General features: G+C 38.3%; 1 protein-coding gene across 3 annotated transcripts in view; it reads left to right on the plus strand.

Moving 5' to 3' along the window:
• Window positions 1-24,751, plus strand: part of LPP (LIM domain containing preferred translocation partner in lipoma) — a 722,568-nt gene that overhangs the window by 537,762 nt on the left and 160,055 nt on the right. For all 3 annotated transcript variants that reach the window (XM_032171893.2, XM_032171894.2, XM_058426503.1), the window contains one exon: window positions 17,781-17,907. In XM_032171893.2, coding sequence (XP_032027784.1) covers window positions 17,781-17,907 — 127 coding nt within the window. The remainder of the gene's footprint in view (window positions 1-17,780; window positions 17,908-24,751) is intronic.

Below are 24,751 nucleotides of genomic sequence, written 5' to 3' on the forward strand. Positions count from 1 at the left end.
TGAAAGATAAGTTTTTTTCTTTATTTGTAGTTTTACATCTAATTTTTCTAATGTTTCAAAAAACATTCTGTGTTCCTTTAATCTACAAATTGGAATGGAGAGGGTGCCCTAATTTCTGTCTTCCCTTTGAGCACAAGCAATAACACATTTTAAAGGATGATAAATAGCCGTGTAAAATGTAGATGGGTTCTATAAATACTTAACAAAATCCCTGTAGTCAGACCCTGGTAGAAGGAGAGAATAGTCAAAGTGTTCTCTCTTTCCACATCCTTCTTCTTCTTCTAGGGGTAGTTTGGTAGTTAAGAACACAGTTGCTAGACCCAGACAGACTTAGACTTGAGTCTTGCTCTACATTTACTACCTGTTAGATTTTAGGAAACTCCTTCATTTTCATGGGCCTCTATTTGTAGAAGGAGGCTAACAATATTATATGTAGTGTTTAGAACATTCATCTAGGATAATCCCTATACATTTTAAGTAGATAATTATGGGTTATCTCTCATGACTGTTTTTATCTTCATCTGAGACCCTTTCTTCCTTCCTTTAAGATACTTCTATCCATATTTTTCCCTAGAGAGAAACAGTATCAGCTGCTCCTTCCTGTCAGTTTAAGCCACTGTGTCATGAGTATTTTGCATTTCTAAGTTTATCCTTACCTTTGTCATCAAAGTGCTGACTAATGCAGTATCTGCCACCTTGTGCCTGCTCAGTAAATACAATTTGGGTTAAACTTTATTCATTTTTAGTTATGAGTGCAACATAATGACATGGCTAAAAGTTCGAAAGTAGAGAAGGGATAACAAATAGGTACTGATAATGCCACTCTTGTAATACTACATGTAGCTGACTGGTGAAGGCCATGGACAATAGAGTCATACTGGAATCCAGGCTTCAATGCCTTGAGTGCTCTACTTAGAAATCTGTGCTTTAATTTCCTTAGCACTGAATGAGGGCAATAAAAGTAACCACCTAATCCAGATGCATGGTGGATGAAATATATCGGAAGCATTTGGAATAAGGCCTGGCCCAAAGTTTAGCTGTAATAATATAAAGGTGGATGGTGACAATGAAGATGATGATGGTTTGTGTGTACCTTTAGTCATATTGCCATTCACAAATTACTTGAGCAGTCCTACTTCTCCTATTTGGTTTATTTGTTGCAAGAAACATGTGCATTAGAAGATTGAAGATGATTGCGCCCACTTGAGGAAACCGGACCCAGAGAGGTGAAATGATTTCCTAAATAGCACCCAGAAAGTTTATGATAGAGAGGAACGTAGAACTCTAGCAGCCAGGCTGCTCTATTCTTATTTTCTCTATACTTTTCTTGTTGGAAAAGGACACTGTTGACTCCTAGTTACCATCTAACATCGTGGTTCAAGCTACAGAGACAGTAAAGCACATTAAGTTCTTTCAGTCTGGCTTTTATGCTGGCTTTGTGTGATAGTGCCTCATATCCACTGAAACGTAGGTACTTAAGGAGTGGATGGGAAGTACTCCTGGAAACTCAGCTAAGCTTTTATGTAAAGACAGCACATTAAAAAAAAAAAAAAAAAAAAAACACTTTTCATAACTTTATGGAACCTGCAAAAAAATCTTGGCTTCCTTCATGATGCTTGTCCCTAGAGTGTCAGCATAGCCCTTGCAGAGAAACCGCAGGATACCTCTATTTCTCCACCCTGGCCTTCCTCTGAGCACTGAGTTGTTAGCATCAAAAAATCACCACAGCCACAATGATCCTCATTTTCTTCAGCCTCTGTAGAGCCTGCTATGCCAGGGTCCTGGGTAATCTGCAGACAGCTGCTGTCATGCAGCCTCATATGTGGGTTGACTTTACCAGCAAAGAATTCCCTCACTTTCAAGACATCACTGACATCTTCATGCACAGCTCAGACAATGAAACAAAAAAGAACAAAGAGGGACATAAAGGTTGGAGGTCATTTACATTTGCGTTTACTTGAAAGGAAACATGCTAACTTGTTGGCTTGACTCACTTTATGTACCTTTTCGGGATTTCACCTGGAATCTTGTTCTTGCTAGATCTCTGGGTATGCAAATCCCACCTTTGTCCAAGACCTAGTTCAAATGCCATCTTTTCTTGAGAGTGTCCCTTCATCTCCTGAGCTACAACCATCTCCCCTTTCTCTGTGCTCTGATAGCACGTGATTAAAACATTTTACTTCGAATTGATGGACATTTTTATGTGTCTAATATTTTCTACTATATCTTCTAGAGGGCAAGACCTACTTCTGAATTTCTTTAGCATGACACTTACTAGGCACTCAGCAAGTGCACTTTGAATAAATGTATTATTTGCAGTCATCTCTTCAGGTATATGTAGTTTTTGTGTTAGAAGCTTGCTAGGTTGCATCTTGCAAGAGAAACAATGTGATCCTTCACATGTACTTGTTCTTCTCCGAATGACTTTCTATGCAAGAAGCACTGGAGGCTGAGTTCAGACATTCAGCATTGTCAGCAGAATTGAGTCTTGAATGACCTGGGTCAGTCACTGCATTAAATGATTTGATTAGAAAAAAGAATATAACTTGTTTTATGCCTATTACCCAGGATATTTAGAATGATGGAGATGCAGAAGCATTTAGAGTTTTTGATGATACTAATGGTGGTATCATGAAAATAACACCTTCTGTATTTATGGCACATAATTACATGAAACTCATTTTATTCTCGTTAGAGTGACACCTTGAATCCTGTTCTTTTTGGTCTTAATGTTTAGTGATTAGAACTTGGGAAGCAATTTCTAGAACCAGAATGGTTGGGTACAAATCCTAGCTCCTTCTCATACCAGCTCTGAGAACTTGGTCAGGTAATTTAACTTCATGATGTCTCAATCTCCTGATCTGTAAAGTGGGGCAGCCAGAGTACTTATTTCATTGTAGTATTTGAGAAGTGGGAGGACATAGTGCATAGTGATTTCTATAAATATTATTATTGCAACCACCAGGCTTTGAATAAGGCCCTAAGTCAAGAAAACTTTCACCATTTAACAGAGATGTTTCTCTCAGAAAGGCATGTTACTTGAGAAATAGTTGTTGAGATGAAAGCGGGGAGGCAAGATAGAGGCCAGCTTGATGAGGTCTTTGAACTCAGCCCTATCAACAAGAAGACCATAGGGCTGCATAGACTGAGGAGAAACACTCTTTGTTCGTCGAGGAAAAGGAAACTTGCAAAGGGATGGCACCAGCACAGCCCGACAGAATTCTCTGTGGGCCACATCTGTTCGTGCCAGCTGTTGTCAGTGTGTGTCGACTCGCCGAGAATAACAGCAATGATTTTCACTTTATAGCAACTTCCATCTTGGGACCTCAGAATGCTGCATAAATGTAGATTAGGGCTCCCAAAATTTTTGCCAAGAATGAGCATACTTTACAGAGCATTAAGAATGCGTCACTCTTCTGAGTGAATCTTTAATGGTGCAAAGAGAATGAAACGAATATTGAATTAGACCTTCTTTCCTGATGTGAGCTTTCTTCTTGATTTTACTCCTTATTTTCTAGATGACCTTGAATAACTCAGTTTCCCTCCTTGACTCTCAATTTTCTTCTTATAAATGAAGGGATTCATGTACTACTAAATGGTCTCCAGTGTCTTTTCTGTTTCTGAAATTCACAGAAGGCAGGGAATCTAAAGTTGCCTCCCACATTTTAGAAAGGCCTAAGTTGTTGTAGAATTGAATATTTTCTTAGCATTTTATTCATGATGTGGTAAGAACCCAGCAGAAAATTTTTCAGCTTGGTCACTGGAAAATGACACTGTCCTTTAGCTTATAATGTGAAAGAATATTAGTATTATTTACATGTTTTTCCCTTTGCCCACCTTTAGGTACAGTACTATTTATTATTTTATTTTACTATTTTAAGATTTAACATTAATTCTGTAGCTTATATCTCAGATTGATAAGAGCAGTTCTGCTTCTTTTGATGAGTCAAGTGAATGAATGAAGACATTAAAAATGACCATGTCGGCCATGCATGGTGGCTCATGTCTGTAATCCCAGCACTTTGGGAGGCAGAGGCGGATGGATCACCTGAGTTTGGGAGTTGGAGACCATCCTGACCAACCTGGAGAAACCCCATCTCTACTAAAAATACAAAATTAGCCGGACGTGGTGGCACATGCCTGTAATCCCAGGTACTCAGGAGGCTGAGGCAGGAGAATCACTTGAACCCGGGAGGCAGAGGTTGCGGTGAGCTGAGATCGTGCCATTGCACACTGAGCAACAAGAGTGAAACTCCATCTCAAAAAAAAAACACCATGTCTCTCAAAGCCTTGTACTCAGACCACCTGCATCAGAATTAGTTGGGGGTACTTGTAATATTTTTGGTTCCCATCTTTGTGCACAGAGTGACTACATCGTTAAAAAATATTTGTCCCTAAGAAAGGTTCTTTTGATAGTTCAAGACTTTGTAATGTATGTGAAATTCCACTACAAATAAGTGGATGGGTTGTAAATCTCACTGACAAAAGGCAGATGAGTTGAGAGACTGAGGCACTTTTGTTGCGGTTAAGCATCCCTTTCTGGAATTGATGACTGGATTCAAATCCCAGGTTCTCCACTTATTATCACGGTAATCTTTGTACTCCAGCTTTCTCATTTGTAAATTCAAAATAGAAGCCACCTAATGTGGTTGCACTGGTGATTAAATAAGTTACTCAATATAAAATATTTTGAACACCTACTAAGCACTCAGAATACCTTATTTATACTCTTGTAAATTATACATAAATAAATATATAAATTAAATACTAATGTATTTCTACCTTTCAGAGTTTGTGGGGATGGACTAAAGATTCCCTCAATATGACTACTATTATTTTAATCATGGTCAGTGATTGATTAGAAATATTGAATGTTGCTGGTCTTTAGATTCACTGTCAGAGCATGATCTTTCTTCCCCTCGGCTGCAGTGCTGATGAATGACACTGAGTCATTCATATTCTCTCATCCACCTTCCTGCCACATTTGAAAGACATCCATAGCTCATATTTGACAGACTGTGTGTGAGCATTTAATATAAATAATCGTGCGCCACTGTCAAATATTAGCACATGCCATGTGTCTTCTTACATATTACTCAGAATGGCTCTCAGATGAAGGCATCTACCCTGCTCCTCTGCCTACTTTCCCAACTCCATTTACAGGTGAAGACGCTAAGGAGAAAAAAAAAAAAAAAAAAAAAAAGACTTGTGAAATGTTATACAAAGCTAGAGGTATAATTTGGCATTTGAACCAGCTTGTTCTGCCTCTAAAGCCCACGCTTTCTCCGTTATACCACAATCAATATTTCTGAAAGTAAAAAAGGCCACATTGGTCTCCAACTTCTGGCCTAATTAGCATCATACTTTAATCAGTGAGTTTGACTGTCTTGATTAACCTTTATGATAGACCATGTAAGTTTCATATTTCTAAATGAATATATAGAGATGGCTGTAAAGTAGTGGAAAAACGCTAAGCTGGAATCAAAAGACTGATGCCTAACTCTTGGTTCTGCCACTTAATATGGGTATGATTTTGGCTAATCACTTTACAAACCACTAACTTGGTTTATACAAAAAGAAGAAATGATTTCATGCATTTGGAAGATATTAAATAAGCTAGTGTGTGCGTGTTGCACCCAAGTATCTTTTGACTGTAAAAGCGCATAGAAAGGTGAAGGAATTTTAATCTCATGGTTGATAGAGTAGAATGCCACCTCAGTTCCTCTGAATTCTGTCCCTCATTCAAGTCCTAATTCAAGCTCTTTAAGCACACAGTACTCTCTGTCTCTCTCTCTGAATCTGTATCATCCATTGATACCCTTGAATAATATTTATACATCATAGTATATCTTTAATGATGATATTAGTTTCTTAATTGGTGTAGGCTGGACCATCTCATTTAACTTATGGCTCATGCCTGTAATCCCAGCACTTTGGGATGCCGAGGCGGGCAGATCACTTGAGGTCAGGAGTTAGAGACCAGCCTGGGCAACACGGTGAAACCCTGTCTTTACTAAAAATACAAAAATTAGCCAGAAATTGCTTGAACCTGGGGGGCAGAGGTTGCAATGAACTGAGATTATGCCACTGCTCTCCAGCCTGGGCAACAGAGAGAGAATCCATCTAAAACAACAACAACAACAACTCACAAAGTAAATTCTATTTACCCCATTTTATGTTTGAAATAACTAATACGTAGTAAAATTAAACATTCTGCACTGGATCATACAATTGGTAAGTTGTGGATGTGGGATTTGAACCCAAGTAAGCAGACCCTAGAACCTATATATCTAAGGCATACTGATTACTATCAACATTCAATTTTTTGCTTTGTTCTTTTATTTCTCCTTCATATACCTTGATTTCCTGACTGGATTATAAAGTCTGTGAACTGGTTGCATCTCACTCATTTTGATGACTGCTTTAATGCCTAATTAATTACTATTATTTGTGGATAATTTAATATAGATTTCATAGGAGGCTGTAGTTTGCTACACTGCTTGTGTACTCTAGAAACAAGGACCCTTGACTTTTTTCTCTTCTTTGGCTATAAGCTTATCTTCTCACCATGTTGAGATACTTTGATTTGATTTTCACTGGTCAAGAAAAAAAACATGTTCTTGTTATTTTCACTTAGGCACTTTGTTGGCCTCCCTGCTGAGGCCCAAAAATTCAGTGTGATCGGGTGTGTCTGTCAGAAGGTAGGATTGCTTGCCTAGGGTGGCATTGTTATTGAACAAAACACATGCCCCTTCTTTGCATCCTAAGTGTCTTGGATTGCTGAGCCAGAACCGCTCTGACTCAAATGAAAACCACCTTGTGTTAGGTGAAAGATGGGGAGTTAACCATTTGTTTGCTGGTTTGCATTTCCCACGAAAAACTCAAAAACAGAAATTTACCTCGCCATGGAAAGTGATGTGCCAAGCGTCATATTTGCATATTAAAACCGAAAACTGATTTGCATGTTATTTCAGTGTCTTGTGTCACGTTCAGGCATCTGTCAAGCCCACTAGATAGAAACAGCTTGTACAGTAGGAAAGTGTTTTTGTGCATATCAGACTGAAAATCTAGGTGCCTTATTTTTTATCAGCCACTTGTCCACACTTTGGGCTCTCCAATCTCTCTTAGCTTCATACCTGAAAATACTAAAGAAAAGTCTGGAACCCCATGTTTTATAAAGTATGTTTCCTGTTATTTTCTAAGAGCTATCCGTTTTTAAAATATTCTGTTTAGATAATTTTAAAATTATAAAGAGAAAAACTCAAATTACTCATAATATCACAATCCTGACATAAGTCTTGTTGACATTTGGTTATATTCACTTCTAGTAGCTGTTTAATAATACTTACATAGGCGAACATATACTGGCATTTTTGCATATATATTTTTATACATTTGTAATTATCAGATGTACTATTTTAATATCTTCTTATTTTTTGGTACTATAATGGCAAGAATTATGACAATCCAAGTATCTAAAATGACAGATTAATAAAATCTTATTTTGAGCAGACAGGGAATTAGAACCAGTCAGGGCTGGAGCCGTGGTAACAGAAACTCTGTGCCGTCTTTTTGATAGCGCTTTATTAAAACTGTAGCTTGTAATTGAGGATAGTTTTTCTATGAGACAATGCACAGAAAGCTGTGCATTGTGATAAAACCTTTTTTTCCCAACATTAGAGCAACTAGCCCATTGCATTCTTCCAGGCAACCAAATGAAGATGAAACGTGTGCCTGGAGTCACTGCCAGGCATGTGGGGCACAGCAAAGGCCAAAACACGGTTGTAGTTTGAAAACCCAAACTTGAATAATGGTTCATTCTGTTCATCAAACTTTTATGTCATGGGTCTTGCCTAGGTGAAGCCATCCAATGGGAATAATGTCTTGGAATTCTCTTGCCTTTATTATGTCAAATCCCTAATGTATAACATCCATAAAGCCTAATTAATGGGAAAAACTGAGTGTATGTTTTAGCCATAACATTGTGGAAATAGGTTCTTTTAGCTTCACACAAATAGAGATCTTCTCACCTCACCGAGAAAACTCACTTTCTCTTTTATGGAGGGCCCACGTGGAGGTTTAGAGGGAAGGAACCCTGAAATGAGAACTGTGAATAAAGTTGGCAGGAGATCTTTGACCTAGATTCTCCTCGACTTTGAGGATTTGGCGCTTCTGCTCTGCGACTCGCTTTTCTTACTTCTTGCCTATCCGGCAGGATAACATCAGTGGTTGTACCTTGTCTGCCAAAGCCTAAGGGAGGCTGCTGTGCTCTAAATAGCCAAACATGAGCTTGACTTTACTATTTGTCTTTTGGTCCTAAAGGCGAGAATGTAAAAGAATTAACAGTTGGAGAGGCAGCAAGGCATACGTTCACCAAATGTCACGAATTTCAAGATTTGTAGCTAAAAAGTACTCAGAGTAATTACATCCCTTGCTAAAGCAACAATTAATGTGAAATTCGGGTACACTACACTGAAGTCCTTTATCAGCAGATAGGAAAGTGGAAAGTTACTGGAGAGATCTCATTTTGCAAACATTCTACTTCCAAGAAGAAAATCATCTTTGTTAGTGGTTTCTAAGTTGTCCCTCCTGATAATTATAACTGACATTTATTTGATATTTAATATTTTACAAAGCTTCTTCATATGAATCAGATATTATTTTCCTCCAGTTTATATATGAGAAAATCAACAATAGAAAAAGAAGTCACTGGAGAACTTAAATAGTATCTTAGACATCAGTCCTAAGAGCCAGATGCTCCAAGCCCAGGCACTATTATGGCTGCCTTGACATGTGGAGATGGAGAGAGGTGGGTGTGGAGAGACATCACTTTCCCCCAGCTCAGCCTAGATAAAACCCTTGTGTGCAGAGACCACAGCCTCCTGACTGGATGCCCAGGCCTTTTCCCAGCTGCAGTAACTCTTCCAACAACTCCTCCTGTCTGTAATTCAGAAGCATCCATCCTTGGCTATGACTCCAAATTTGGTTTAAGAAAAGGCATTTTATGGACATCGATGCATGGCACGAGAAAGGGAATATGAGGAAGTAGAGGTTTTAAGAAAATCAAGATTTCGAAAGTTGAAGATCAACTGGGATGAGTTTCAAAACGAGAATCAAACTTTTAAAGTCAAAATTTCTGGGTCTTCCTCTTTGTGTCCTTAAAATTCGTTCTTCAATAAAATGGAACATAAGAATAGAGGAACCAAGAGCATGCTTTTCTAATCCCAAGGAGCTGTGAGGAATGTTCATTTAGAAGATTTCAATTAAGATAGTCAGGTATCCATCTTCCACTTCTTTCCTTCTCTGTGGCCATCGCTTTTAACCTGAAACAGAAGAGGTATCCAGCAAATCATCTGCCACTGGCCAGAAGGGGTGCTTCTTCCATTTAAGCAGTGAGATGTTGAGAGTAGAGTATAATTCAGTGAGAGTCAAAAAGTAGAAGCAGCCACAGGAAATTGCAAACTGCAAACTTGACATAGCTAAATAGAGGGGGGGAAAAGAACGAAAATATCAGAAATATATTTTTTCTGGCAGGCTTTCAGCTCTAAAACGGGGCTAATTCTACCTTTTGAAAAGAAGATAATTTCAATGTTTCTTTTTTTTCAAGAACACATAATTGAAGTTATTTTCCCTCTGAGGGAAGGAACCTCTTGTACATCACTACAAATGGACAAGAAAAATGAGCAGCTCTGGTATCCAGAGTGATAGAGTATTCATTATCATGTAATCTTTTCGAATATCTTGGCTGCCTTTTCCCGGTGTTTTATGCGCCTGAGAGGTGCTTTTCTGGTAAGGTTCAGATTTGCAGTAAATTTGAGTTATCTAACACTATGTAACAAAGAAATCGACAGCAGGTAAGCACTCAAGAAAGAAAAATGATTGCGCCAAGGTCAGCCCCAGAGGAACTCAGGGGGCTGACATGGCGACAGATAGTGGGTATCCATTTTGTAAAATGGATCCTTAGCACACAGGTTAAAGTAGGTAAATTGTAGTAACAAAGATGCAAGATGGTTGATGTTTTCCTGGAAGCCATTTGCACTTTAGTGCAGGCTGTTTCTTACGCTTCCTTTTTCCTTTAGAAAGGATGATGGATATTTTTCTTCTCCACTCAGAAAAGGGGCAGTGGGATGATAAGGTGATTAACCTTTGTGTGTTCTTGATTTCGTGCCCCAAGTGTAGTGAAAGTTCAGTAGGCTGCAGAAACCCTGTGACCTGCCCATTGCTTACTCAGATTCAGAATGCTGAATGAAGTTCTGGATGTTTCAGGGGATGCTGACAACTGGCCTAAGTCCTCTCATAAATGGAAATCTCTGTCATAATGAGGTTTCCACTTACTCAGTGTGTCTATTTTTATACACTACAAAGGATCTGTAAATATGAATATCTGTGATTTCACTCTAAAGATTGGTAATGATATGTGTCTTGCATACTATGGGCACAAATGGGCACAAAAAAATGATAGAGTAGAACCAAAGGAAGCTTTGAAAATAACATGTTACACATAAAGAAACTGAGGCTCAGAAAATGGAAATGATTTGAGCAAAATCACTGGACAACTTAAAGGCAGAACGAAGATTAAAGATATTCTGAATAGTCAGGTCTTCTGTATTTATGGGTTTCTATGTAAGAATGTATAATCAAATACCATGAAGTGTTATACAAATATGACAGCTACTGTTTTGTATGTTATTCTTAATCCAGGGGAGTTTCCTTGTTCATCAAGGGTCCTATTCATGTGTATATTTTGTTTCAGAAGCAAGTCTTCATTATTGCATAGTCCCACCCATAATGTTTACCAGGGATTTAGACCCAGATTTGGCTGTAAATTTGGCTTCATATTAAGTATTTTCTTGAATGACAGTCACCTGGGCCCCCAGCAAGAAAAGAGGAATGGCAAAGAAGAACCAGTTTTAGATAATTTTCAGCTGAAAAAAAAAAAATCTTTATTTTAAGAAAGGAAAATACAGAAACATAGAAAGAATATAAAGCATTCACTTTCCCATGACTTTCAACGATTAACCTTTGAGCATATTGTATTGCCGTAAGGCAGGTCAGCCTGGCCAGTGAGTGACTTATCTCCATGTGGTAGTTCAGGGCCCAGTCTCCATCCTTCCTGTGCCTCACAAGGCCACATCTAACTGCAAGGAGCATGGGAAATGTAGTCTAGCAGTGTGCCCAGCAAGAGGAGGAAATGGATTTTGGTGAGCAGATAGCAGGCTATGCCATGCTTAGTAAACATCAGTCCTTTTTAAAGCATATTAGCCACTAAATCGCTTAGAATGCCACGATATCTGGCTGCATTTTTTTTTAAAGTGTCAATGGCCTTGGTGTTAGAAGATGTTTGCCAGTACACTTACTTCAGAAGCATGACTTTAATAAACTCAGCTCCCATTTTTAAATCTCCTAATGACTTCCCATTACTTAAAACAGGCTATTGACCATATCTTACTTCTCTTTTCTCATCCTAGTTCTGTTTTTGTCCTTTTTTTTTTTTTTTTTTGAGACAGAGTCTCGCTGTGTCATCTGGGCTGGAGTGCGATGATGTGATCTTGGCTCACTGCAACCTCCGCCTCCTGGGTTCAAGCAATTCTCCTGCCTCAGCCTCCTGAGTAGCTGGGACTACAGGCACCCCCCACCATGCCTGGCTAATTTTTTGTATTTTTAGTAGAGACGGGATTTCACCATGTTAGCTAGGATGATCTCGATCTCCTGACCTCGTGATCTGCCTCCCTCAGCCTCCTCAAGTGCTGGGATTACAGGCATGAGCCACCGCGCCCGGCCTTTCCTCTTAACAGTTTTTTAGATATGCACGTTCCTCCTGGAATGCCTTTAACTTTCTTCCTTCTTTCTTTTCTTCTTCTTCTTCTTTTTTTTTTTCCGTCTGGTGTTAAACAATTTATTCTTCAAGATCAAACTGACAGGTCATCTTTTTTTGGCAGCCTTCTTCCATCTCAGAGCACTGAATTCATACTTGTGTTTTAGAGCTTAGACTTTATTGTAATTGACTATTTTCATGTCTCTTTCTTCCCAAACTGTGAGTTGTTAGAGACAGGATCTCTGAATAATTTGTCTTTATACTTACAGTTCTTGGCACTTGGTAATCCCTTAGGAAATTTATGTTAAGACAATTTTGACGGAGTCCTCTAAAATCTGTCGCTCAGTAACTCACCTGTGGATCATACAATGTTAATTTGCCTTTAGTAAGAGATTCGGGTATTTCAGAAACAAACATATTAGTGATTAAGCTTGATACTTACAAGAATGTCGCTTTTTAAGAGAAGGGTTTGCTTCACAATGTCTTTGTTTTGCTATTTAGCAGCAAACCTCCACTCTGATAAAAGAAATCTTTGCTTAGATAATAGACTCAGACTAAAATCCAAACTGCCGCACAGTAAGAGAGTTAGAAAGTCTTGGAGACAATGATATCAAAACCATGAGAGGCATTGCAGTGTAGAAGTATGCCCAACTCAGCACACCCCAGTTTCAATGTTCTGCCGTTTTTAAGCAGGGGTACCTCTACAAGGTTGCTCGCTTATCTTCTTAAGTCTCTATTTTCTCATCCAGAAATAGGATTTCATGTCATACAGGGCTGTTGTGTAGGCATTTGAGATTTCATGTCTGTGAAAGTAGGCACCTTGAAAAGGGTCTTGCAAATATGAGGAATTAATATGCTACAGTGAATATGTTGCTGATACAACTCACACTTCTACTTCTGAAGAAACGAGAAACAAAATAATGCAAATTATTCCTTTTCAGCACCTCCCACAACAAATATTCAATCGTGTTTTATTACCCATACAATATGCTAGAAGTTGCTTGTTAACAAATAAGTTGGACACAGTTGTTCGTTCTTCTTAGGAGGTATTGAGCCCTAAACACTATTGAGAGAGCGGTATTAGAGTAGGTCTCTGGTTATGACAGTGAGAATAGTACTGGATTACTACTTCTAGGCTTGAACACTGAAAGTTTTAAGCTGTCTTCTTTGGTGTGAGAGACAACTCTTAACTGAGGAACCCTGCGTTTCCCCAGTATGTATTCCATAGGTGTTAAGGATTCTGCACTGGGTTAGTGACAGCCATGGAGTGGAGGTGGAGGCTGTTCTCTAGCCAAATAAGCTTCAGAAATACTGGAAGAAATGATCTCTCAGAATCTTTCATCATAAGAAAAAACAGGAATCCATAATTAGCATTAGATAAAAGAGTAGGATCTAACAGAAAATAGCCTTTCCAAGTATTATTTCAGAAACAGCATAGCAAGCAAATAGAGTATTCAGAGAACAAAAAGAATGATACGTTTTTCTCAAAATCTGTCAAATATTGACAAGGTAAGTACTTTGAAATTAGATTTATACTTGAAATGTAAGTGCTAGGGGTAGAATCTAAATTTCTGGCTTAGATTTATAAAGGACAGGATCGGCCTTCTTGCTGCCTTGTTTATATTGAAAGGGAAACTGATATTGGGTTGAGACAATGATAAATTGTGTCTGTTCTCTGAGGGTCCACCCTAAGACTGAAGACAGGAATTATCAAGTTTTCTCTAAGAGTCATTTGGCTTAATTAAAACAACTCGCACCATTATTATTAGAGGTAATATTTTATCCTTTTCTAGAACTTTCTTTGGGAAGCATTGTTTGGTTGGGGAAAAAATGCATGGCGTTTGGAGACAGGTGACACCATATTTTGGGCTCAAGGTCTCCCTGTATTACAAGCCTGGAGAAAAGGTATAGATCACTTCCCAAACTCATTTTCAATTCCACTACCTGAATTGTAATAATCCACTCCCTCAGAGGCAGTTTGAGAGATTCAAAGAGATCCTCTTTGTTACAATTGTCTAAAAGTAGTTAAACTGTATTTATCGTGAAATGTGGGTTATCTCACTTTAATTCTTACAGAGACTGTGAGGTACCAATGGCAAGTCCATTGATAGAAGAGAACCTGAAGTTATGAAAGGTTGACAAGCTCACCTAAGGATGCCAAGTGAAGGTCATAGTCAAATCTCTGTCTCTAGCCATAATGATACTGCCATATAATGTATTCCTTTATCTCTGGCCACTAGTATATTAGATAAACTCACCATCTCATTTCAGTCTTGCTGCTCTCCCATTCACACTCTACTTCAGAGGGAACTTTCTAAATATGATTAGAACACGCTTCTAAAAACACTTATCGTGGTTTCTAATGCCTGAATGTTCCTAACTGAGAACATGCAAATATATTCCCTGTGGTCTCTGAACTTCTTGAAATTGTAAGTAAATTTTGTGTACACTACAGATACCTGTTTTGTTGTTGTTGTTGTTGTTGTTTTGTCAAAAGACAGTTTAACACATTAGATTTTGAGACTTATCCATGTTCTTACCCAAGGCCTGGAGCCCCTAGCTCACCGAGAAGCCCTAAACATGTCAGCATGGCATGGAAGCAGTAATTAACTGACCCTTCCTATTTTTCCACCTGTCCATACCGAAATACTGAACCACTTGTAGTTTTTCCCACTCACACCAAACTACGTCTCAACTTTGAAACTGTGCTCCTCTCAGCGTCCTTCACTTGGCCTGGGTTGGAAGCTCCAGGATAGCGGGTCATGTCCAGCGTATCTTTATCACTTGAAGTCATCATGTTTAAAAAAATTTATATTCATGGATTACAAAAGTAGAACTACATGCTGTACAATAAAGAAACAAATGTAGAAAGTGAAAGTCCCCTAAGATTCCACCTGCCAGAAAGAATCTCCTTTAACATTTCGGTACCTGGTCTTTATATAGATCTGTAAAGAAACTGTAGTTACTCTATCCTATTCTGCAATTGGATTTGTTCTTTGTGAAACATGTCTTGTTCATCTTTGCAGGCTTGTTCCATAGATTTACAATGTATGTATCTGTCATTGGCTATTTAGGTGATTCTTTTGCTGGTTAGTTTACCTTGTTAGTCCTTGTTTTTCCTCTCAAATATGGCTCCTGTGACCAACCTTCGTCATTTAATTTTATTCACTTGTATGAGTACTTCTGTACAATTTTCCTGGAAGCAAGCCACATATATGCAATTTAAAGTTTAACAATACTGGCAACCATTCATCCAATATGCATGTTTATGCAAACACCTATCAATATACTATGCTGTATATATATTTTTAATTTTTTTTTTTTTTTTTTTGAAAATAGAATCTGCCTCTTTCACCAAGGTTGGAATTCAGTGGCACAATCTTGGCTCAAACTCTACCACCCAGGTTCAAGCGATTTTCATGCCCCAGCTTCCCAAGTAGCTGGGATTACAGGCATGCATTATCACACCTGGCTAATTTTTATATTTTTAGTAGATACGGGGTTTCACAGTTTTGGCCAGGCTGGTCTTGAACTTTGGGCCTCAAGTGATCTGCCAGCCTTGGCTTCCCAAAATGCTGGGATTACTGATGTGAGCCACTGCGCCCGACCTGCGCTTTTTATAATTAATCATTTGTGCATGTTTCTTACCCCCACTAGACTGCAAAACTCTCAAAAACAAAGGTTGTGTGTAATATATCTTCATGTCCCTCCTGGGTTCTTACAGAAGGTACACAAAATAAACCCTGTAAGAATGAGTGGATAAAACAATAAACAAAAGAGTAACTGAATAATTCAGTAGCTCCTCTAATCCTCATATGACAGGTAATGTTTACCGTTCAGAGGAGGTCCTAAGTTTAATCCTTAATGTTTGCTAATAAATAAGTCAGTAAAAGATGAGCTCTTGTCCTGACTTTATCAAAACTAGCCCTCCCTGATTTTTGGGGGGGTCCCAGTTTCCCTGTCTCACAAAGAGGAGATTAGCATAATGGTTCTTCAGATCCAGGCAAGCAACTCAATTTTTTTGTCGGTAACCTGAGCGTATGCCATAGTTTACTCATCACTGTCTCATCTCTAATCCAAATTGTTCAACAATGCAAAAAAATCTCAGGCTAAGGTTAGTGATCAGCATAAAATATTTTTGGCCTTTTCAGCCTTCTGTGTGTCTGTACTTCAAATATCTGTATATTTTGGGAAACCAAAAAAAAATGAAAATTATTTTAGAGAAAAGGCCAAATAGGTACTAATCAACCTTCTTGACTATGTTTAGAAGACATTTAACGCTTTAGACATCACACAAATGATTAATACCCGTCTTGGAGTTGTTGTAGTAAATGTTGGGAATGATAGCATGTGTTCAGAGATTTGTACTTTACAGGATTTTCACACCCAAGAGCTCGTTTGGTGTAGTGAAGATAATAGGAGAATGAATGTGTAGCTTCCAGTTTTGTTGAACTTACTCTTGTAAACATTCTGAAAAGAGAACCTTTTGGCCAACTATTTTAACAATGTATAAATATCAAGGCAAGAGCATTCCCAACCCACATCTCTGCCCGTTACCCATGGTGGACGTCATCATCAGTTCTAAATTTAAATAATAGCATTTCTGTTTTTATAACACTTTTATTAAGAATGTTGGGGTGAGATATTAGAAATGGTCAAATTTATATGCAATGGAAAGTGTGATAAATTCCCTTTTAATCACATAGCACAAAGCTACATTAAATCTAGTATATGGCCTTTATTCCATTTTTACATACTTTTTATTCTTCATTGATGATCTCAAGTACTCTCTCGATTGATATTTGATTCTCTTACATTGCTATAATTCTGGCTCACCCACCTATTTTTTAATTATTATTATTTTTATTGCAGTATGTTTTGGGGTACATGTGAGTTTTGGTTACATGGATGGGTTCTATAGTGGTGAATTCTGAGACTTTAGTGCACCTATCACCCAAGCAGTGTACACTGTACCACCCATAAGAGTAGAATGAAGGGGGAATAGACAAAGGCCCCAGTGGCCCTGTATGTCCCATATGGGTACAGGGGATGAGGGATAAAAGACTACACATTTTATATGGAGTCTTTTATCCCTCACCCCCTGCCCAACCTGGCCGCGCCCAAGCCCCAAAGTCCATCATTTCACTCTGTATGTCTTCACATCCTCATAGCTTTGCTCTCACCCACCCATTTCAACACCAACCCAGTATCAATGCTATTGACTTATCATCACTATTTGAAATCTGGCTGTTTGCAGTGCTGGAAAAATGAAATTACTCAACTTCCTTAACTGGAACAAGAGAACTAGAACCAAAATGTTCGCTTTCTGGACTCCTGTACTCGATAAGATTTATCTCATTTCCTATCTCAAAGTTTATACGTAGTCCCAAAGCACACAACTTCCACAAGCTCTTTATGTTGCTTGACTTTTTTAACCCGAGTGTGAGAAACTTCTACCTGTATGTTTTCTCCCTTTTAGCTGAATAAGGCCCAGCCTGCTCTGCCACCTCTCTTCAGGAAGTCCATTGCGGGCTATGCGAGAGGTCCCACCTTATGCCCTCACTTTGCCTTTTCTGCAGCTGTTTTTCTTTAATTATTAATGTGCCTGTATCTCTCACTTCACTGTAAGGTTCATAAGAAAGAAAGACTCAATTTATTTTTCTCATAAATGTGTAACAGCAAATAGTGATTACTTAGCAATTGTTGAACAAAATAGATTCTCCCTATTATAAACATGGATTTCTAAAGCCTGATAGATGACTCATCTAGATAAGGCAAATGAGTAAAGAGATGTGTCCAAGGTTAGCCACTGAATAAGTGATAAAACTAATTCTAAAACCCAGGTCTCCTGACAGCCACGTCCAGTGCTTTTTCCTCTCCAGTGCAATCACTGCTTATTTAGGCTGACTGCCTTGGTTGATGGTCTAGGTGGCAATTAAAGGACCGTATGCTTTCTGCCTTTCAGGGTGGCCATACAGGGCAACTGGGGCCTTCGTCAGTTCCCCCTTCATTCCGCCCAGAGGATGAGCTTGAGCATCTGACCAAAAAGATGCTGTATGACATGGAAAATCCACCTGCTGACGAATACTTTGGTGAGTGGGGCTTAGAGCTAACTTCTGAAGTAACTATCTTGTTCTGATTTCCTTCCTTAGTAATTGGAACTATTATCAGCTCCACCGGTAAAGTGTTTGAGTCCAGATGCATGGGAGTTGATATACATCCCCACACAACTAAGTAATTGTAGGATTTGCATTTGTAAGACTGCCATAAATGTGATGTCTACTTAGCTTATACTAAAATTTCAGTGGTCCTTAGAGTTTCCTTAGATACAAATTTTATTGTTGAGACTTATTTTTTACCAGCCTAGGCAACATGGGGAAACCCTGTCTCCATTAAAAATACAAAAATTAGCTGAGTGTGGTGGCATGTGCTTGTAGTCCCAGCTTCTCAGAAGGCTGAGGCTAGAGAATCACCTGAGCCTGAGAGGTCGAGGCTGCAGTGAGCTGTGGCTGCAGTGAGCTGTGATTGTGCCACTGCACTCCAGCCTGGACAACAGAGTGAGATCCTGTTTTTTTTTGTTTTTTGTTTTAAAAAAGAAGGCTTATTTTTTGACAACTTATTAGCTCCCCATTAGGCAGAAATAGGATTTCTGTGTATGTTCCCATTTCTCACTGGTCTAAAGCTTCAAGTAAAAAATGTGGAATTGGATATTGTCTAATATCCAATTTCCAGATGGTACTCTTAATCTTTTTTTCTATCTCAGTTCAAGAAATGATGTTTTCTTTGTAGTTCTAATTTTCCCCTCTTCAAACTTGTTAATAACGAGGAATGGTTAATCCTTCCAGTCCATGAATATAATGCAAATTTATGAATTATATGCCACTTGTGAGGTTCTGTGGACACATAACCTGTCCTCAGTGATGTTAAAATTGTTCAGAAAGAGGTAAGACAAGCATACAAATAATTACTAGTCTAGGTAGAAAGTGATAAAAGACGTGAGAAGGCATAGGTCAATTGTTGCAAATTTTATTTTATTTTATTTTATTTTATTTTATTTTATTTTATTTTTGAGACAGAGTCTTGCTCTGTCACCCAGGCTAGAGTATACTGGCATGATCTTGGCTCACTGCAACCTCCACTTCTGGGTTTTAAGCGATTCTCCTGCCTCAGCCTCCCGAGTAGCTGGGATTACAGGTGCCCACCGCCACACCTGGCTAGTTTCTGTATTTTTAGTAGAGATGAGGTTTCGCCATGTTGGCCAGGCTGGTCTTGAACTCCTGACCTCAGGTGATCCACCCGCATCAGCCTCCCGAAGTGCTTGGGATTACAGGTGTGAGCCACCGTGCCTGGCCAGAAGTTTTAAAAGCTCCATTTATTAGGAGCATCAGGAATACTTTGATAAAGAAATGGTGGCACTTGAATCTGAGCCCTTTAAACCAGTGCCTTTCACATTTTCTGTGGCAGAAGACCATTTTCCTCCCAACCTGTTGGAGACCAGTATTTTTGCTGAGTCAGTTAAAATTAATTACTAGGGAAATAAAAGACGCAAAATAAAATGGAAGATGAAATTTTATCTTTATTAGAGTTAACCGTTAACAAATTACTCTTTTAAATTTTTATACTAGTTTCTAAATATTAATCCTTTGTTCCTATATTTATCTCATCCAGGGTGATAAGCATTTCTTAGACACCCATCCATGGACCACTTTTTGAGTGGCACTGCTTTAAGGACAAATAGAGAAAGGACATTTGGGGAAGAGTATTAGTAAAGGCACAAAAATGGGGAAATTGCACAGGATTTTTGCTTCTTCAAATATTTTCTATTTTCATGTCTTCTTTGCTCCTATATGGGAATATGTAATGACAGGTTAACTGACCACACCAGTCCAAAAACACACAGTAGATGAAGTAGGAGGTATTAGGATATGAAAACCCTGGCTTTTATTTGTGTTCGAGTGGCAGTTTAGCTCAGCTAAAAGAGCACAAAGAGTGGGAATGAAACATCTGGTTGTGGTCTCTTCTCTGTCCCTCACTGGCCAAAATACTGACATGTCACCCATCTGCCTGAACCCCATTTCCCACCTCACTATATCAACGGTTGGGGCAAACGTTCTCTAGCATTTCTTTCAGCAGTAATAAGTTCAATGTACAAACATCCTTAATCTAAAGTATAACAATAAAGCTAAACATAAATTGATGGAGATTAACAACAATGCATGGAGAACAGTAAAACAAAACATAGAAAATCCACGAAGGTTTCTAGTTACATCAAAATACACAAAAAGTTTATTAATGGTCTTGTCATTGCCATATAAGGAGGGTTTATAATGGGGTCTAAAATACATGTTTTAAAAGTGAAAAATAAGGTCACTGTATTTAGGCCCTATTAAAAAGGAAAAGCTGATTTACCAAGTATATATGCTTCAAATATCATAGCAACCCAATATATAGCCACAAAAAAAAAACTGAACATAGATGCTAATTGCATGAATGAATGTATATTGAACACTCTGGGAAACAGATATAAATCATTACCTTTCCCTTCAAGAACTGTCCAAGCTCTACTACTTAGTAGCTTAGAACATTTGAACAAGTATTATTCCCTCTAAACCTTCATTTTTGTTTTGTTTTATCTGTAATACTGGAATAATAACTAGCTTATACTGTTGTTTTAAGAAATGAATGAAATATTTATACAAAGCACTTAGCCAAGTTCTTGGCATGTAGAATATGCTCAATACAATACTCAAGGTTCTCCCATGCTCTTGGGGCTTGTAGTTTATTTAAGACATAAGATATGCTCATTAAAAATCCATTAATAATGCTCAACTTAAATTTAAGTTCCTAGCAACAATACAACATATGTCACCAATTGGTAAATAATCATTGCCAAATGGGGATGAATAACCATTTGAAAATTTGGAAAAATGGCTAACTTTTATTGAGTGCTTATGATGTGGCAGCACTATATTTTATTTACGTTATAGGAATTAGCTCATTTCACTCTTATAGGAAAACATAACCCTGTGAAATAGATACTATTATCATTTTCAGATTTTGAAATTAAGGCACAGAACTATTAATTTGCCTAACGTTAATAGCTGATACATTGCAGAACTGAATTAGAATCCAGATCTGTACATTTAAACACCACACTGTAAAAGATCGGGAAAGCTAGCCAGGCTACATATTTAGAAGAGTGTTTATGGTGGAGATTAGCTTTGGACAGATGGGAAATAAGAGATGAGCATTCTCTTCTAAGTACACAGAATTAACAAAATATAAGTTGAGGCCAGGATTATTTAAAGAAAATTCACGTTATGTAGAAAACAAAAAAAAAAGTGCCTATGATAATATTCAGGCTGCTCTGCTAGGTGGTGGTGGGGGTAGATGTGGGTCTTACCTTTGAGGTTCTTATAGTCTAATAGGATATGTGCACAGAGTTATGATGTTATATTATAAGCACAAGGCAGAAAGTGACAAGTGACTTAATCAATGTTCATCAAGTGTTCTTTGAGAATTCAGAAAAAGGAAAGATAAAATCAAGAGAGAGGAATGGAAAAGTGTTTATGGAATAGTTAGCCTTTGAGTAAGTCTTTAAAATTGTGCTAATTGACATTTGGAAGTAGGAAGATAGTAGAGAAGTGAAGTCATTTCTCATGAGGGGAGTTTCGACATAACAGGGAATAAAACCATTGGAGTGAAGTGTGCACGTGAGAAGTAGCATATACTGGGAAATAAGGTTCAAGTGGTAGGTTCGGACCAATCTAGGGAAGGCTTTCAATGTCCGGCTAAAGGCTAAGAACGTTATTGTCTATAATGAGCCCTTGCACATTGAGATCACATGCCATGAGAACTGCTCTATGGATAGTGGTTAAAAACACAGGCTTCAGAGCCAGGATGCACCTCTTACCAGCAAGATGAAATCAAGAGGCAAAGGACTCGTGAAAAGAACTGTCCTTTATTGTTCCGTGCTTTAAACATGAAGCCTGTGCCTGCTACTGTGCTGGGTGTTAGGGACACCCAAATGCAGAGGCTCTGCCCTCATGGAGCTCACGGGTTCCTAGGAAGGACAAGAGAGTCACAGATGTCAAGGATTTCAGTGCAGATATCAGCACTGTGTTGGGTGTGACTGAGCTGCTATGTGAGAGTCCATAAGTCTGCCTGAGGATGAGCAGAAAGAATACATAGCAGTGTGTTTGCATCAGCAGGGTCTGACCCAAGAGCGATAGATAAAGTCTTCTCTTGCTTTCTGTCAGAGTTTTACCTTTGGCCTATTCTGGACTGAAAATAGCATTGCCAAGCACTTCCCTTAAATAACTTCTCTTTTTTGCAGGACTGTCCTCTCAGCCCTGCCAAAATCCCATCACCTACTCTTTCTTTACTACTTTGCCTATTTAATGCTGGAATTTTTATTTAAACTATAGCTGATTTACTGAAGGTAATTAAGTGCTTTCATGTTGTAGATCTCCTGCTAGACTACAAGCTGTACTAGGGAGTGAAAGTGAACAAAATGTAAATAAATGGTGTCAACGGAGTGGGTGCCTTTGTGGTCATATTGCTTTGCTTCCAAGACACACTCTTTTTTTTTTCATAAGTGGAATGATTCATGAACATGTTATTATAGTTATTGCTTCTTTACAGAGCCCCTCATCACTCTTAACAGTTTTATTTTTATTGAATTATAATTATCGTATGCTTAAAAGTATTGGGAGAGGTACCAGAAGATCACCTCACAGATGACTTAAGTACAAAGGAGAAAAGGAACTTTTATAATGGAGAGGTCTCCTGGAAGCCATCTTAAACCAAGTAATGAAATTTAACATCCTCAATAATGGGACAGACTGGCATGTGCCAACTGAAGGTAGGAAGTTTGCAGCATCATCTAGGCAGTGGTCTTGCTAAAATATTTCAGCTCTATCCAACCATGAGGAAGTAAAAAATGCAGATGATGGGACATGCTTCAAGACACCTGTCCTGAATTCTTCCACACTGTCAATGTTAAAAAACACTATTCTAGATTAAAGGAAATTGAAGAGACATGCCATTCAAATGCAAGGCATGTGTCTTGATTGAATTCTGGATGAAAAAAAAAGCTATAAAGGATTGGTAGCAAACTTAGAGAAATTTGAATATGAATGATATATTAGATAATACATCAATGTTAATTTAATGATGATATTAATGGTGTTGTGATTATGCAGGAAAATCTATTTTTATGAGCTATTTGTTGAAATATAAGGTGAGGTATGATTATGTCTACAATTTTATTTTGAAATAGTGATAGAGTGACAGAAATAGAGAGAGAGAAAGAGAGAGAGGGATGATTGACAGATATATGTAGACAAACAGAGATAGATAAATGTGGGGAGGCAGAATCACTTCAGGTTAAAACAGCTAGAGATGCTATAACTGCAACAACTATAAGGACTCCCCTCCTCTCTAAAAATGTACTGAAGCCTGTCACAAATGAATTACCTTAAGAATCCCTCCTTGGGTGGGTAGAGAGATTGACATTTCTGTACCTTCTCAACTTTCATGTTTTAACGACTACAGTGGGTCTTTGAAATTTCCCATTTTTTTTTTTATTTCTTACCAGACATACACACCTTCTATTGCTGGTGAGATGGGGACAATTGTGGTAGTGATGACAAAAGCTGACGTTTACCTAGAGCTCCATATGTTTAAAAAACCAAGTCGCAGCCACAACATGACTGGCAGATCTGGCAATGATGTCTTCATTTCATTTTTTGGATGGGGAAATAGAGATTCAGAGAGGCTCGATGAGTTGTTCAAGGTCACATAGCTAATAATTTTGGAATTTGGCCTCACTCTTCTGACCTCATGTCTATTACAATACATTACCATTACAGAGAGGTATATAAATGCTGTTCCTGGCGATTGTCAGTAATTGACTGTTTCTCTCCTATGTCATAACTTTTCCTTATGAAGTTATGATCTTCAAGTGAGAGATGGAGGGACTGCTTCTGCCCAAGATCACATGTTTGTGATTTGGACTTCAATGTCACTGATATGTTTCAACTATCTTTAACATCCTGAATTAACTGCTATGACATGGCTGAGGTACATACATTAGGAAGACAGTCTACCTAATACCTCCCTATCAGCCATTTTGCAGTCTGTAGTTCTTCTCTTGACTTTGGGAGAAGGCAAATCACTAATAGCCACTGTTCTTATTTTTTCAAGTCAGGTTTTTAATAAAATATAACAAGCAGAAACCCTTAACTATCTCAGCTGGGTTTTTTTTTTTTTTTTAAATGATTTCTTCTGAAAAGGTGATAGTTATAGTGTTTCCATGCCTTCTTTTGTCCATGTTCATTATAACTTGTGACTGTTGCATTACAATATTAGGTAAATGCCACAGATGTTGAACCGTGATAAAGCAGTTGGATGAGTCTACATCTCTAAAGGGAAGATACAGTCTCTATAATGTGGGCATTTGCCATCTACTTGGACTTAAGTTTTGGCTATAACAGATTTCCTTACCATGGACATGTGTCTTTCCATTAACACTAGTGTCATTGAGAGGGCCTCTAAACACTACCCTGTAGAGGAAAGGGAGGAAACATAGTAGAAAGTTGGAGGTAGAAGAAAATTCTTACCCAATTCAATAAACCAGACAGTGGATGTTTAGCCCAGCTCACCTACAGGAAGCGTTGGTTCAAGTGCTTGCATTTTAGAGCAAATTTTTTCCTGGACAACTAGAAAAATATGTTGATACTAAAGGAGGCTCTGAGTTCTAGTGATAGATGCTTAAAAAGAACAAGGGGTGGCTCATGCCTGTAAATCCCAGCACTTTGGGAGGCTGAGGAGGGCAGATCACGAGGCCAAGAGATCAAGACCATCCTGGCCAACATGGTGAAACCCCATCTCTACTAAAAATACAAAAATTAGCTGGGCATGGTGGCATGCACC

This window comes from Hylobates moloch, unplaced genomic scaffold, assembly GCF_009828535.3.
Source record: "Hylobates moloch isolate HMO894 unplaced genomic scaffold, HMol_V3 SCAFFOLD_13, whole genome shotgun sequence".
Classification (NCBI taxonomy): Eukaryota; Metazoa; Chordata; class Mammalia; order Primates; family Hylobatidae; genus Hylobates; species Hylobates moloch.